Raw genomic sequence first — 13,811 nt, 5'->3', positions numbered from 1 at the left:
AGATCCAAATAGTCCCTTCTCTTGCTGGGCCGGAAAGTGAAACGCACAAACTCTTCCCAAAAAAGATGGGGAAAATCAAGTCCACATCAACAGAATCTTGGTCTTCTAACCTTAAAATATTTGAGTTTTGATGCTTTATAGGCTTTTAGAAGTATCTTAAGAGTTGACATTAGAAATTTTAATTGAATCCAAAAATTTCCTGTGCGAAATGATGACCTATTCACATATTGCAGCCACTTTGAAGTAGCAAACCTTGCCCTGTAAAAACAGAAACTCACAAACCAACCTTTTCTTGCCAGAAGCACATTCCAATAAGTTGGCTTTTCGTATTTAGAAAACAGAATTGAAAACCCCAAACAATCCACCACTTCTCTGCTGAGTCCAAACCCAGGGGATCAGCTCCCACGGGAGGTGATGTCATAAAAAATAGTCCAAGTGTGCTGTGTCTTAACACTGATAATTATATTTTTTACCTGAGAGACCTTTGCTGTTCCAGACAGCCCAGTTTTGGATGTGCTGGCACAGCACAGTGAGAAGTGTTGTACCAGCCTGGGATGGATGGTGCATCCCTGCTCAGAGCTGTGTCCTGATGGATTGTAGGAGGGAAAACCTCTGAGAGCCCTGATTTCCAGGCTTTGCACTGGGAAATCTACCCAGTAACTTCCTTCCTACTGTCCAGTGAACTTGCCTAAAATCCCTTGTACCTACCTGGCACTCCACTGACAGCAAGTGGGACCCTTAAAGGCTGCTCCAAAATTCCTGCTTGTGGCCAGAAATACGGTTACAACTTGTTGATTCCTTCTCCCTCCGTGCCAGAGAGGGACCAGCTGCCATGGCTGGTGTGAGCTGCAATTCTGGCATCTTGGAAAGGAAACTGCAGCTGGAAGTGTTGCTCTGAGCTGCTCTTTGGAGGATGGAGGTGGAGACAACCATAGTTGAGTTTGCAGCAGAGAAATAGGGAAGAGTGTGAATGTAGGGCCGAGGATGAGAGGGAAGAGGTCCAGGAGCAGAGCAGAGCCCCTGGACTGCAAATCAGGAGGGCTGTCTTCCCAAAATGTACTGAAGGGAATGTGCCCTACCCCTGATTTACAAGTGAGAAGAGAAACCCCAACCATTTCAGAGGAACATGGGGCAGGGAGAGGGGCGAGGCACAGCAGGAGGATGGTGCAACCTCAGCTTATCTGTTGTTATCAGATGTCACCACCCCCTGCTCCAGCCTGACCCAGAGCTCAGGGCTGTGGCCACGGGTCCTGTGTCAGGCCTGGAGCTCAGCAGTGGATTGCAGGATGTCTTGGAAAACATTCCTGGCTGCAGTGGATTCTCCAGGAGGCTGTTACCTCCCTGGGAATCTGGGCCTGCCAGAGGGAAGGAGAGCAAGGGGCGTTGATCTGTGAGTGGTGGAAGCGACACTGAGCAAACAATCATTGGGAAATGACAGAGATTGAGGTTGTCCCCATCCCTGGAAGTGTTCAAGGCCAGGTTGGACAGGGCTTGGAGCAACCTGGAACAGTGGGAGGTGTCCCTGCCCATGGCAGGGACAGGTGGAATGAGATGGGCTTTGGGGTTCCTTCCCATCCAAACCATTCTGTGATTCTGTGACAGCCCACGGGCTTTTTTGGTGGCCTTAGGTGGAAATATTGATGGCAGTGTGATCCCTGGCAATATAATCTCTGGCAATGCATGGAGGAGGAGGAGGAAGTGCCTCAACAAATGTTGACCAAAAAGGACAGGAAAAATTAGACCAAAGTAACCTCCATCACCCCTAAAACACAAGGATGGGGGACAGTGCCATAGATTTGGTGTTACTGGTGTCCAGTTCCTGCCTGGCACTCTGAGGGGCTGAGCTGGTCCTTTGGGAGTTGGAGGTGTTTCTAGGGGTGGGGGGAGTGTTGGGAAATTGGTCTCTTTACTGGGTGTAACAGCTCCCAGATCTTCTCCTCCCTCCACCCAAAAATCAAACAGAAACAGCTCAAATGAAATTTATACCTCCTTGAACAACATTCACTGCGAGTGGTCCTAATTAGCGCTCCCCTAAATGGCTGTGATTAGTTAGCAGCTGATGGAATATTTACTCCAGGACTTCTTCTTAAAAAAAAAAAAAAAAAATCCGAACAAAACACAAAAAAACCACCCCCGCAAACGAACAAAAAAACACCCCACAACACAGACAGAAAATGCTATTTATTTATTTATTTATTTATTTATTTATTTATTTGATTCCTGCCACTGGTCGTGCACTGAAAATGTGACTCACGGAGCAGGAGCTGAACCTGGAGTTGCTCTTGTACCGAAAAAAAAAAAAAAAAACAAAAAAAACCCCACAACAACCAACCAAAAAAACACCGAAATTAAAGCACAGGAAACACGGTTTGTGTGAGCAGGCAGTGCTCCCGGAGCCATTGGCTGCTCCGAGTTACCAAAAGTACGATAAATTGGCGATTTTTAAATAATCCTGACTGCCCCCGGGAGTGATGCTCCGCCGGCTCCTCTCCGCACCCTCCCTCTGCCAGCCTGGGGGTTCCAGCTCGCCCCCAAACCGCTGGATGCACAGCGGAGGTGACGGATGTCCCTCGGCATTCCCGGATCCCTTCTGGAGCTCCGGGAGCCTCCTCTCCCATCGCTAATCCGCGCCTGCCTCCCCTCGGACAGGCCTGGCCACTTCCCTTCCCAACAATCCTCTTCCCCCCCCTTCCCTTGTTTGCTTTTCGCAAAGCTGATTCAGCCTTGGGGCGAGCGGGTCCTGCCCCTGCGCCCGCCCCGGGCGGGATGAGCCGCGATGGGATCGCTCGGGTCCAGCCAGGACGGGCCTTTTTTTTGTTGTTATTTTAATTTTTTAGTTGGTTTTTTGTTTTTTTGGGTTTTTTCCCCCGGCGGCAGCTCGGCCTTGCAAAGGCGAGGGCGGGCCGTGTGTGCCGGGGGCTGCTGGGGCGCCCGGCTTGTGTCTCTCACACGCGTGTTTTCCATGTTGGATCGGCCCCAAAAGAGGGGCTGGGAACATTCCTGGGGTCCCTGAGGGGAGGGGAGGGGGGGATGGAGAGTTGGGGGCTGTACCCTCCATCGGGGGGGGGATCAGGGTGGTTTTGGGAGCGAGATCGCTCCTGGGGGTGGAAGGTGGAGACTGGAGAGGAGGGGAAGAATTGGGGGTACATGGACACCACAGCTGCACCCCCGCTGGGGGGGCACCAGGGACCTGTCCCTGTCCCCCTGACCTGATCCCCACCTCAAGGTTGGATCTGACCTCCTACTTGTGCCTGTCACCCCCCACAAACCCCCCTGACCCCCACAGAACCCTGAACCCATCCTGACCCCTGCTCCCCCCCACCTGTGTGGCCCCCCCTGCCTCCTGCCCCCCCCCCCCTTGCTGACCCCCGGCCCTGTCCTCACCCCAAGGCTGGATCTGACCTCTCCTTGGGCCTTCCCCACAACCCCATGGCCTGCCTTGATCCCCTGCTGCCCCCCCACACCTGTGTGCCCCCCCATGCCTCCTGTCCCCCCCGACCTGCCCTGACCCCCTGGCCCACCCTGACCCCCCACTGATGCCCCCCCATGCCCGTGTGACCCCCCCCCGGGCCTCTTACCCCCCCCACCTCCTGCCACCCCTGACTTGCCCTGACCCCATGGCCCACCCTGACCCCCCACTGCCCCCCTACATCTGTGTGACCCCCATCACCCCCTTCCCTCCCCAGCCCCCTGTGACCCCCCCCATCATCCTCTTCCCCCCCCCCACCCCTGTGACCCTCCTGCCCCCACTGACCCCTCAGCTCCCCCCGACCCCCATAGTACCCTGACCCCATGGCCTATCCTGACCCCCCCACCCCCCTACACCTCTGTGACCCCCCCATCACCCCCCTCCTTCCCCAGCCCCCTGTGACTCCCCATTACCCCTTTCCCCCCCCAGTCCCGTGTGACCCCCTAATTACGTCCTGCCCCCCACGACTTGCCCTGACCCCATGGCCCACCCTGACCCCCCGCTGCCCCCCACACCCATGTAACCCCCCATCACCCCTTTCCCCCCTCGCCCCCCCTGACCCCCCACCCCGCCCCTCCCTCCTCCCCCTCAGGCCCCGCCCCTCCCCAAAGCCCCGCCCCCTCTGACCCCCCCCGTCCCCGGCGCGCCAACTCTCGCGAGACTGTTGGCGGTGTCGCCCCGCGCGTGTGCCCCCAGTGCCGGGCCGGGCCGAGCGCCGCGGGCCGGGAGGGACCTGGGGGGGCCGCCCCGACCCTGCCCTGCCCCGGCCCCGCCGCGCCCCCCGCCCCGCCCCGCCCCACCTGTGACCGCCCGGGCCCTCCCGAGCCCTCCCGCCAGGCCCTTTGTCCCGCCGCCGGCCCGCGCGCGCCCCGGCCCGGCCGCGCTCCTCACGCCAGGCCGGGGATCCGCGGCCTACCCACGAACCACCCCCCCCAGCCTCCCTCCCCGCCCGCCCCTCCGCCCTCCCCAGCCCCGCTGCCCGCAGCGGAGCCGCCCCCGGCCTCCCCCCTCCCTCCATCCCGCCCGTGCCGCCGCCGCCGCCGCCGCAGCAGGTTCCCTCCCTCCCGCCTTCCTCCTCCTCCTCCTCCTCCTCCCGCCGCCGCCGCCGCCGCTGCTGCTGCTGCTCGTGCCCCCGGCGGCGGCGGGATCTCCGCGCGGTGCCCCGGCAGCGCTGGGCCGGGCGGCGGCGGCGGGAGCGGCAGCGCCAGGTGAGACCCCGCGGGGGGCGGCGGGGCCGGCGCGGGGGGACCCCCCTGCGCCCCATCCCGGCGGGCGGGCGGGTGGGTGGGCGTGCGGGTGGGTGGGGGAGAGGCAGAACCGCGGGGGCCGGGTCAGGGCGGCAGGGCCGCGGCCTGAGCCCCGGGGCGGCGGCGGCGCGGCCTGGGCCCCTCGCCGGGCTCGGAGCAGCGCAGGCCCCGCGGCCCGGCCCGGCCCGGCCCCGCGGGGGCGAGCAGGGTGGGCACGGCCTGCAGAGCCCCGGGCTGGGGGGCGAGGAGGAGGAGGAGGCCGAGGCGGTGCAGCAGCTGGCAGCGGGGCAAGGCTGCTCGCTCGGCTCTGCGCCTCGAGTGGGTGGGAGAGGGCTGCTGGAAATCCCCCCACCCGGAGGGAATAGCAGCCCTGCCCGCGGGGGTCCCGGGGCAGCCCCCCGGGCTGGGGGAGCTTGTGTCAGCCCCTTCCCCACGGCAGCATCCCGGCGTGGGGATGCGGTTCCCCACGGATGGTGGCCCCGCGGTGGGGGGAGAAGCCCTGGGAGCGTTTGAACATCTTTGGCGTTTTCGTGGCTTGTCTGTCATTTTCCTCGCTGCTGCTCAGATTTCCTGTTTTGAAAACTGGGCTGAGAGAGCTTTGTTGGGCTCTCAGCAGAAATAAGGTGGTCTGATAAGCACGTTTAGTATCCCATCAGTTTTTGAGGGTTGTGGCTGATTTGGGAGAGCAGCTGGGAATGCCCCCGGATGGATTCACTTTGCCCCTGTAACTTGGAGCCGCAGCGTTTGGAGGAAGCGGCGGGGACAAAATGGACAGTTCATAAAAGGAACAATTGTGCACTGCCTGTTCTAGAGGGCACTTGCTGCCCTTCAAGAACTTTCCTCATCGCATATGCTCTTTATACAGCAAATCTTTATCTTCTGTTTCTGGGCTTTGCCTTTTTCTTTTTTTTTTTTGCTTTTGCTTTTTTTTTTCCTTCCCTACCTTAGTCCAGAAAATGAAACTGGAACAGACATTTCTGGAAATGAACTTGATTGGTGCGGTTGGGAAGATGTGATTCACAGTTATAATGAACAGTGAAATTTGTCCCATTTTTTTAGCAGTTCAGGATTCCAATTGTGTATTTCCTGATTTTTAACCTGTTTACACAGTTTTACTTGGGTGGGTTTTTAACCCTTCATATAAAGCATCCATAGTGTTGGATTGCCAAGGCACATCCAAGATGTAGAAGCAGCTGTTATTTTAGAGGCATCTGATGCTTTACCCTATAAATTAAAAGGTTTAAATGAGCATTATTTTCTTCTTATAATCTCTTTCTGTGCTTGGAAGAACCAGAACTGTTGTCAATGAAATCTGGAGTTTGGGGAGATCGAGTATTTCCAGGATTGGCCAAAAATAAATTATGGGGTAAAGAATGTTGCTTTTTTTTTTTTCTCCTAGTCATGCAGCACGGATGAAAAGCTCTGAATCTTTTAGTCATAACACTCTGGTCCCATGTTTTCCTTTCAATAAAGCATCCAGTGGGAGAATGTGACATAATTGGTTTCTTGGATTTAGAGATCTTGAAATGGCTGGTACAACAGAAGAGAGGAAACTCCAGCAGGGTTATGGTTTAAATACAATAATATGGTGGCAAAGTCATGTTGTTATTACGTGGTAATCTTGCATTTCTCTTTCAAGAAAATGCTCTCTACGTGGTTGTGCTGCAGAACAGGCACTTTTTAAGTCTCATCAGTGGCACAGAATATTAAATGTCTCTCCTTTTTCCTTGCATTGCATAATCTGAGTGTTGTTCTCCCGTAGCAGCAGAAATGATGGAAGAATTGCACAGCCTGGACCCACGCAGGCAGGAGCTCCTGGAGGCCAGGTTCACCGGGGTCGGGGTTGCCAAGGTGAGTGGGAGTACCTGTGGTAGCAGGTGGGACTTCTTATCCACCCTTGCCTGCACTTTGTTTGGGTGTTTTTAGTTTCTACACGGACAGTTTTGCTTTGCAAAAGAAGTTTTTGTGTGGCTTAGTCGTGTTTTGACAACTGATTTGCGTGAAGTGTGTTCAGGAGGAATGAAAATGGGATCTCTACGAGCAGATGTTTCGCTACACGGAAGGTTTGGGGCTCTGATGAAGTTCTTAGGAGTTGTTCCATCTCAAGGCACTTTGTGCACCCAAAAAACTCCAGGGCAACTTTGTGGAAGTGGGAATCTCCTGTGGCTCTTCCTTTCTGCAGGAATGCCTTGGAGAGCTGATTTGGCCTCTGGTGAGATACAGTTTCCAGTGGAGTGTGTTGGATACAACATGTAACCAGACTGAATACATTGAGTTGTTCAGTTCTCTGGGGGTGCAGGGCCTTCCCATTTAACACACAAAGTGTTTGCAGGGCAGCTCTCCTGGGTCTGATCCACAACCTGCCAGTAAAATCCCATCTTTATCCTCGTGTACAACTTCTCCCTGGGCAGGAGTTGCTTTCCCTGAGCAAGGCAGCTGAGTAACAACATTGTGTGGTTGCCTGGTGTCCTGGCATTAAGCTCCAAGTTCTCCAGGTGTTGGCAGTGTCAATGCCAGTCTCTCTGAGCAATGAAATGGTGGCAAAACTCATCTTAAAGTAGGTCAGGGACATGGAGGTAATTTTTGAGGGAGATACCAAGTTTTGGACAGCATCAAGGTAGAGGGTAAAGCAACATATCATTGGTAGAAAATTGTCAGAAATCTCCTAGAACTATGTTGAGGAGAAACGTTGTAGATGCTGCTTTTCTTAGAAAAATGCAAAGTGAGTCAGAACTGAAAGAGTTTAGAGTTCATGCTTTTCTCTGCTCTTCAGACAAGGTTAAGTCTTGGGAAGGGAGTGTGAGGAAGCCAAATTCTCAGCTGTAAGACAGTGTAGTAAGGAGGATTAACACTAGAAGTTGTTAAGAGGTAACAATTCTGGTTACTGAAGTAAAAGTGTGAGGATTTTTTCATCTTTGCCCCCTATTCTTAAGACTTTTTAAATCTGAAGTCTTTTACTGCCATAAAACCTTATAGTACTTTAATGTATTGTGATCTTGAAAGACTTGTTTTATACAACATTACAACTTTTCATGTACTTTATCACCTGTTTCTTGCCTTTTTACCCCATTTTGTCACGTTAGCATCTTTAGCTGTACCACTATAGATAAAGCCAAACAACTTTCTGGAATAGCTAAAACTTAAAAGCATAAACACTGTTGAAGCTTTAAAGCAGTGCCAACATGTTCAGTACTTGCAAAGAATGTTAGGAACTATTCCTTTTAAAGGAATAACCTTTAAAAGATACAGGAAAGCAAGTCTTAATTATGTTTCCAATATGTTTGGAGCAGAAAGTACATGCCCTTTCCTGTAGGGGTGAATATTGAGAACTCATTTTTGTTTCTAAAGCATATCCAAGTAAAAAAGCCTCATATCTTAGAGGCCTTACTTTGAGCAAAGCTGTTCTGTTGCTGAGTTTTATTTTTACCTGTTGTTGTGCAGTTTTTACCTTGTACCAGTCAGTAAACTGTTAAAGTGCATTACACTTATTGCAAACAATATTTATTTATTTATTTATTTATTTATTTATTTACTTGCATTCTCGCTAATTTGCACTAGATCAGCCAACCATTGATATGAATTAGCATGACTCTGCTATGTTGCAGCAAATCTTGGTTGCAATATTAATTTCAGCTACTACATTCCCTCCCAGGTTGGTGCTTCAAATTCCCTCCCCACCCCCCCAAGCCTCCGTCCGTCATGCTCCGCCCTGGCTTTGGTAGGTCACCACTGTCTTAAAGGGAATATGTTGGGAAAGCTGGGGGATTCAACTAAGATTTTTTTTTATTATTATTATTATTATTTTTATTTTTTTTATATATTTTTTTTTTTTTGCTGGCTCCAATGAAATGTTTGAAGGAAAAGAACCAGTGAGTGCCATCTAGTGGGACTGGCCCATCCCCCTGGGATGGAAGGTGTCTGGGGCTGTTTGTTGCATAAAAGGAAGAAATGTCGTCTCAGATGCTCCACCATTGGGTGAAGGCAGCAGGCACTTGTGCTGAGCTTCCTGCCTTCCTCCCACTGGGTGTATCTCTCCGTGTGTTTGCTTTGCTTTCTTGAATGTTTAAAAACCCAGGGTATGTTTTTGGACCTGCTGAAGCATTTACTTTACATCTTAACACTTCCACTGTCCCTCCGTGCTAAAGAACAACCACCTCTTGGGAGAAGTGGATGAGACTAAGCTGATCTAGAATAAATTTTCAGGCTGGAAAGTAGGAAAAAAAAAAAGCTTCTAGCCATCAGTCATGGGATTCTGGAAGAGCTTTCCAGTAACAGTAGTAGAGGACAGAAATCCTAAACTGTTTTGGAAACAGCTGTGTGCTGTCACCTCCTGTGGTAGCTGAAGGCACAACCCAATGACCGAGGTCATTTTTAGTCCCAAATGCCTCAAAATTCTGTTGCAAGTCTGTGATGAATTTTCTTACTTAGTAGCTGGAGAGTATATTTCTCTAGAAGCTTGGAGTTAATACATGGAATCAAATTTATGAGCAAGGAATGTTTCCAGGCAACTGATATACTCCTGTGGTTCATCCAGGTCACCAAATAGCTTCAAAAAGCCACTGATGCTTTGGATGTCTGTTCTTGCCATATGGTGAAGTGCCATTCTTCCCCAAATTTGCAGAGCAAGTCCCTGAATGAACACATGACTATCTGACACTGACTGTTCCTGCTTATTTAGCTCCTGCTTATATTTACTGACTGGGAAAACCTAAGGCATTATCCTGACTGGTCACCTGGGGCATCTTCCTTGGCTCAGGAGGTACAGGAGACAAAACATGGGGTGTTTCTCTAGATAATGTTGTTTAATTTTGTCTGTTCTCAGTTAAAATCTGTTCTGTTTCTCTTTTGCCTCCTTTTCCCCTATTTGGGTGCTGCCTTTAGGATATCAAGGGGGTAAACCCCAAAGGGTTTGTGTCATTTCCACAGACTTTTCCTGGATAAGAACTGGAAGAAGGAATTGTGATGGGTGAATGTGTGTTTGCACACAGGTTTGACCAGGGCAGATCCTCACAGCAGCACATGCATCTTCTACAGGTCTGCTCTTTAAAAGACCTTCAAACCAAATTGTGTGTGTCACTTTATTATAATTAAACTAAAAATGCTGAAGTTACCTGTAGGGAGAGAAACAGGGATCTTGTAGATCCAGCTAACTGAATTGAAGAAGTTTGGGTCTTAGTAGCTGGTGCTCCCTTTCCTCCCTCTTTGAGGTAATGCTGCAGAACATCTGCATCCAAAAAGAGAAGTGCTCATAAAAAACCAGCATTTCCTTGCATTAGTTTGGTTTTTACCCTTTCTCTGTCACTTTTTCAGTCTTGGTCTCTTCAGGAACTTACAGTTCTGTGATCTACTTAGCAACAGTTTTAGCAGCAGAGTTACTGAGTTGAGAATTCCTGTTTGAGGATAATCATGTCTTCCTTGGAGGGAGGTGGTGCTGCCCAGTGATGGTCCTGAGCAGGTGTCACATGCCACCAGAAGAACCTGTTAATAAGAGTTTTAAAACTTAGAGTTTCATTTATCAGCTGCCACAGAATGTGCCAGGACTTTATGCCAGATACTTGAAAATTGTTTGGATGCTTCCCTGTGCAACATTACTTACTTCAAATGTGTTGTCTGGCTCCTAGAGCCCAGAAATAGTTTGTCAGATCTCAGTTCTATTTCTGCCCCCGAGCTGAGGGTTAGGATGAGTTGTGTGACCCTTCTGTCCAGTTTGCCAGCAGTAAAATAAAAAAAACTGTATTCCCAACCAGAGAGAACTCTTGAGGCAGAATGGGAGCCAGGCAAATCCTGCTGCAAATCTGCTTACCCATCTTGATAGAGTGGGGGTTACCTGTGAACATCTGAGAGTAGATTAACTTCTCGTGGCAAAAAGACCTCAGTGATTCAGGGATTTCATTATCGGCCATAATACTGAGCTTTTCTAAAAGTCCAATTAAGAAGCAGGTTGTAATTCTCATACTTATGTGATGCTTGAAATAAGATAAGAATATGTTAATTAAACCTGTCTGACACTGGAGCAGAGTAACTGTAAAACCACTCAACCATGTCGCTTTGGTGTGAACCTGTGTGGAGTCAGCACTAACTTTTAGTGGAACTAAGGATTGACTTGTTCCCTTTGAAATCTCCTGATTTGCTACAGAATTCAGAGGAGCTCAAGTTAGCTTGGCTTGAGGTAATGAAGCATCTCTCCATGTCTCCTCCATTTAAACAGCCAGAGAATTTTGCACTGCACACTCTGGCTAGGCAGCTGGAATTCCTAGAGATTCCTTCTGGACAGCACAAAATGGAGACTACCCAAGTGGAGTTGTGGAGTGATGGATCATTTCTGGGAGCTTGGAGAGGCTGTGGACATGCACAGGTCATGGGAGGCAGGAGCTGGGTGAGGGGGGGGAGCCAGGCTGGTGTTGCAGACGGATCTGGTGGGAGCTCTCAGCAGGGTGAGCTGTTTGTATTGAAGCCTCGGCCATTGTGCCTCACTTTTGGCCTTCCCAGGGGCTCTTGCAAAGGGAGAAATGACTAACCAGCACCTGTGAGTGGCCAGATTGTAAATTCTTGCTTTTGAGTAGGAGTCTCGAAAGCTGCTGCTGCTGCTGTTGCATCCAGCTCTCAACATGGAGGCTTTGTTGTGCATAGGTAGGTCACGGGCTGAGGCAGCACTTGATAGGTGAATCACAAGGGAAAAGAGCCTGCCAGCTTATCTCAGGGAGAAATTCCTTGTGGAGGAGGAAGTGTGTGCTGTTCTTGTGCTTGTCATTTAGGTAAACACTATAGGAACCATTAGCTTGGTTCAGATGACCCACGTATTTTGAATTTTTGCTGAGCCCCATCAGCGATTCCCTTGACAGGGCGCAGGGGATGAGTGGGCTGGGAGTGATAGCACACAAGTGCAGTATTATCCCAAAGTGGTCTATGCTAGAAAAGCCAGATGACTTCTGCAACAAAATTCATAAGCCCTTCCTGTGTAAACTATTTCATGTTTATTATTCCCCACTGCTATTTCCCTGGCAATATTCTGGTGTTAGTGTTCTTTGCTAACTTGGCTTTGTTGGGTTTTTTTGTTGTTTTTTTTTTTCTTTCCAAAATTCAGGTTCATTCCTTTAATTCCTTTTGTGTCATGACCACTTAAAAATGGTATGCTAAATTAAGTACTGAACATTTACCCAGTGTCAGTTGCTGAGTTAAATATAAACAGTCAGGAATGATAAAATATAAATTTGAAGGGGTTTTTATACACACACTCACTGACTGTTGGTTGAGGGGAGATACTCAGATGTATAGTGTTTCACATCCATGTCTAAACCTGTTGCTATAAGGAGCTGATAATGAGGTTAGGTGTGAAATGAGGGATCTGGATGATCAGGAAAACTTGCTTTCCCTTTCTCTTGTGAGAAGAGGTGCAGCTGAGCACTAGGCCCTGTTCCTGAAACATCCTGGGTATTGCATCTTTATTGCTCCCAGTACAGCACGTTCTAGTGAACAATTTGTGTTTCCATTGCCAGAATGCCTCAAAACAACTTTGCCAGGTTCAGCTCCTGCCTGTAAAGGTCTAATCCTTTCCAGTAAGAAAGTGGAAGGTCCTCTGGAAGGTAATGGAGGGAGAGGGAGTCTCTTGCAGTGAAAATGGGTCAAAACATGTCTACAAAGAATTAACTGTGCATTTGTTCACAATATTGATCCATGTGACAGTGAAGTTGCTGGATACCTGTAGACAAGGACAAGCTGTTGTGCTTCCATAGCCAAATACTTGGTTCCTTCTCAACCTTTCTACTACTGCACTGAGTTCAGTTCTACCACATTGTCACTTTAGATTCTACAGGAAGGTTTAAAATAAAGGGAAAAAGGGGGGTTTTTTTGCTCTTCAAGAATCTGATCTAGTTCAAGGACTGAACTACTCTTTTGTTGATTCCAAAAGTGGGTTTGATTCCAGCTGCTAGAGCTGAAAATTTCCCACACAGAGGAGTCAGTACAGGTAGTTGTAGTACTGGAAGTGTGAAAAACGTAGTGGATTTTGTATCAGGCATTTTTGCAGCTGCTTGCATCCCAGAACTTTACATTCAGGGGCAAACTGGGTGGATTTCTTGTATTGGAGAGGATAAATTTGTATTTCTGGAAAAAATCTTAGCATCATTTCTGACTCTAGACAGCCTCAACAGTTTGTTGTCCAGGTGCCCCCAGAACATGGTGCATTGTCCTGTGTGAGCCCTGACCTTCCCCTTCAACCACAGTGTTCCTGAAAAGCTCCAATGGGGCATTTTGGGAGCAGCTGCTCCTATCACTTGCTGTCCACGTGCAAAAACAGAGGCAGAGAGATTGAAGCAAAGGTGGAAACAACTTTCACTTTCATCTTCCTCAAGTCAGAACCCCGACCTGCCCCTCTGAAACCACAAAATGCTCCCTGGGAGAGATGCTCCTGCCCCTCCCCAACCTCAGCTGGCACAGGAGGTGCTGCAGGGTTTGGGAAGGATTTTGGAGGGCAGCATTTGGACAGGTTATAAACAAGCTTTCTCATGGGTGTAAGGGTTCATTTTCTGCTGCCACTTCCTATGAGATATTACAATTTTTTTTAACAGTGAGGCCTTCACGTGGATGTAGCTGAGGTTAGTGTTGGCACTTCTGTTAAATCCTGTTGGCCAAGGAGTAAAATCCCTGGAATAACCAAGAATTGTACCTGTAACATTTGTGAGCTGTCACACTGGGTGGTGGGGAACTTGCTTTGCTTAAAAAGCAACTATTGCTGAAGAGATGAAACATCTTTCTGGTCCTGAGCTATTTGTGTGATGGCTTGAAGGGATAATGGTGTGGCTTAAAGAGCATAAACCTGCAATTTTTCTTAAAGTAACTTACTTTTAAAAGGGAATCATAAATGTTTAGCTTCTTGAGCTATTCAGGTGTTTGGATTTCTTATTTTTTTTGTGTTGAAGGAACTGAGCATTTTAGGAGGAACAGGTTTGGTATTTAACACTCAGTGTAACACAGAAAGTAAACAGAACTTCTACTTTCTGCACATGCCTGCTTGGAAATTGGGGTTAGTAACAACTAGGTTATATCACAGATTTAATTTGATGGTGGTGTTTGTGTCAGAAATAGGAGAGGGAGAA

General features: G+C 49.4%; 1 protein-coding gene across 7 annotated transcripts in view; it reads left to right on the top strand.

Annotated features, from left to right (window-relative positions):
* Window positions 1-4,172: 4,172 nt before the first annotated feature.
* The window catches only part of TLK2 (tousled like kinase 2), a 44,532-nt gene continuing 34,893 nt past the window's right edge, over window positions 4,173-13,811 (top strand). For 2 of the 7 annotated variants that reach the window (XM_064636692.1, XM_064636691.1), the window contains exons 1-2: window positions 6,479-6,567; window positions 8,369-8,434. In XM_064636692.1, the coding sequence (XP_064492762.1) occupies window positions 6,487-6,567; window positions 8,369-8,434 (147 nt within the window). In that variant the 5' untranslated portion in view covers window positions 6,479-6,486. Of the gene's footprint in view, window positions 4,678-6,478; window positions 6,568-8,368; window positions 8,435-13,811 lie in introns of those variants that run through there. The other 5 variants (XM_064636686.1, XM_064636685.1, XM_064636689.1 and 2 more) reach the window with 5 other exon arrangements.

This window comes from Pseudopipra pipra, chromosome 26 (genome assembly GCF_036250125.1).
Source record: "Pseudopipra pipra isolate bDixPip1 chromosome 26, bDixPip1.hap1, whole genome shotgun sequence".
Classification (NCBI taxonomy): Eukaryota; Metazoa; Chordata; class Aves; order Passeriformes; family Pipridae; genus Pseudopipra; species Pseudopipra pipra.
Note: the sequence above shows the minus strand (reverse complement) of the source record. Positions and strands in the feature narration are given on the sequence as shown.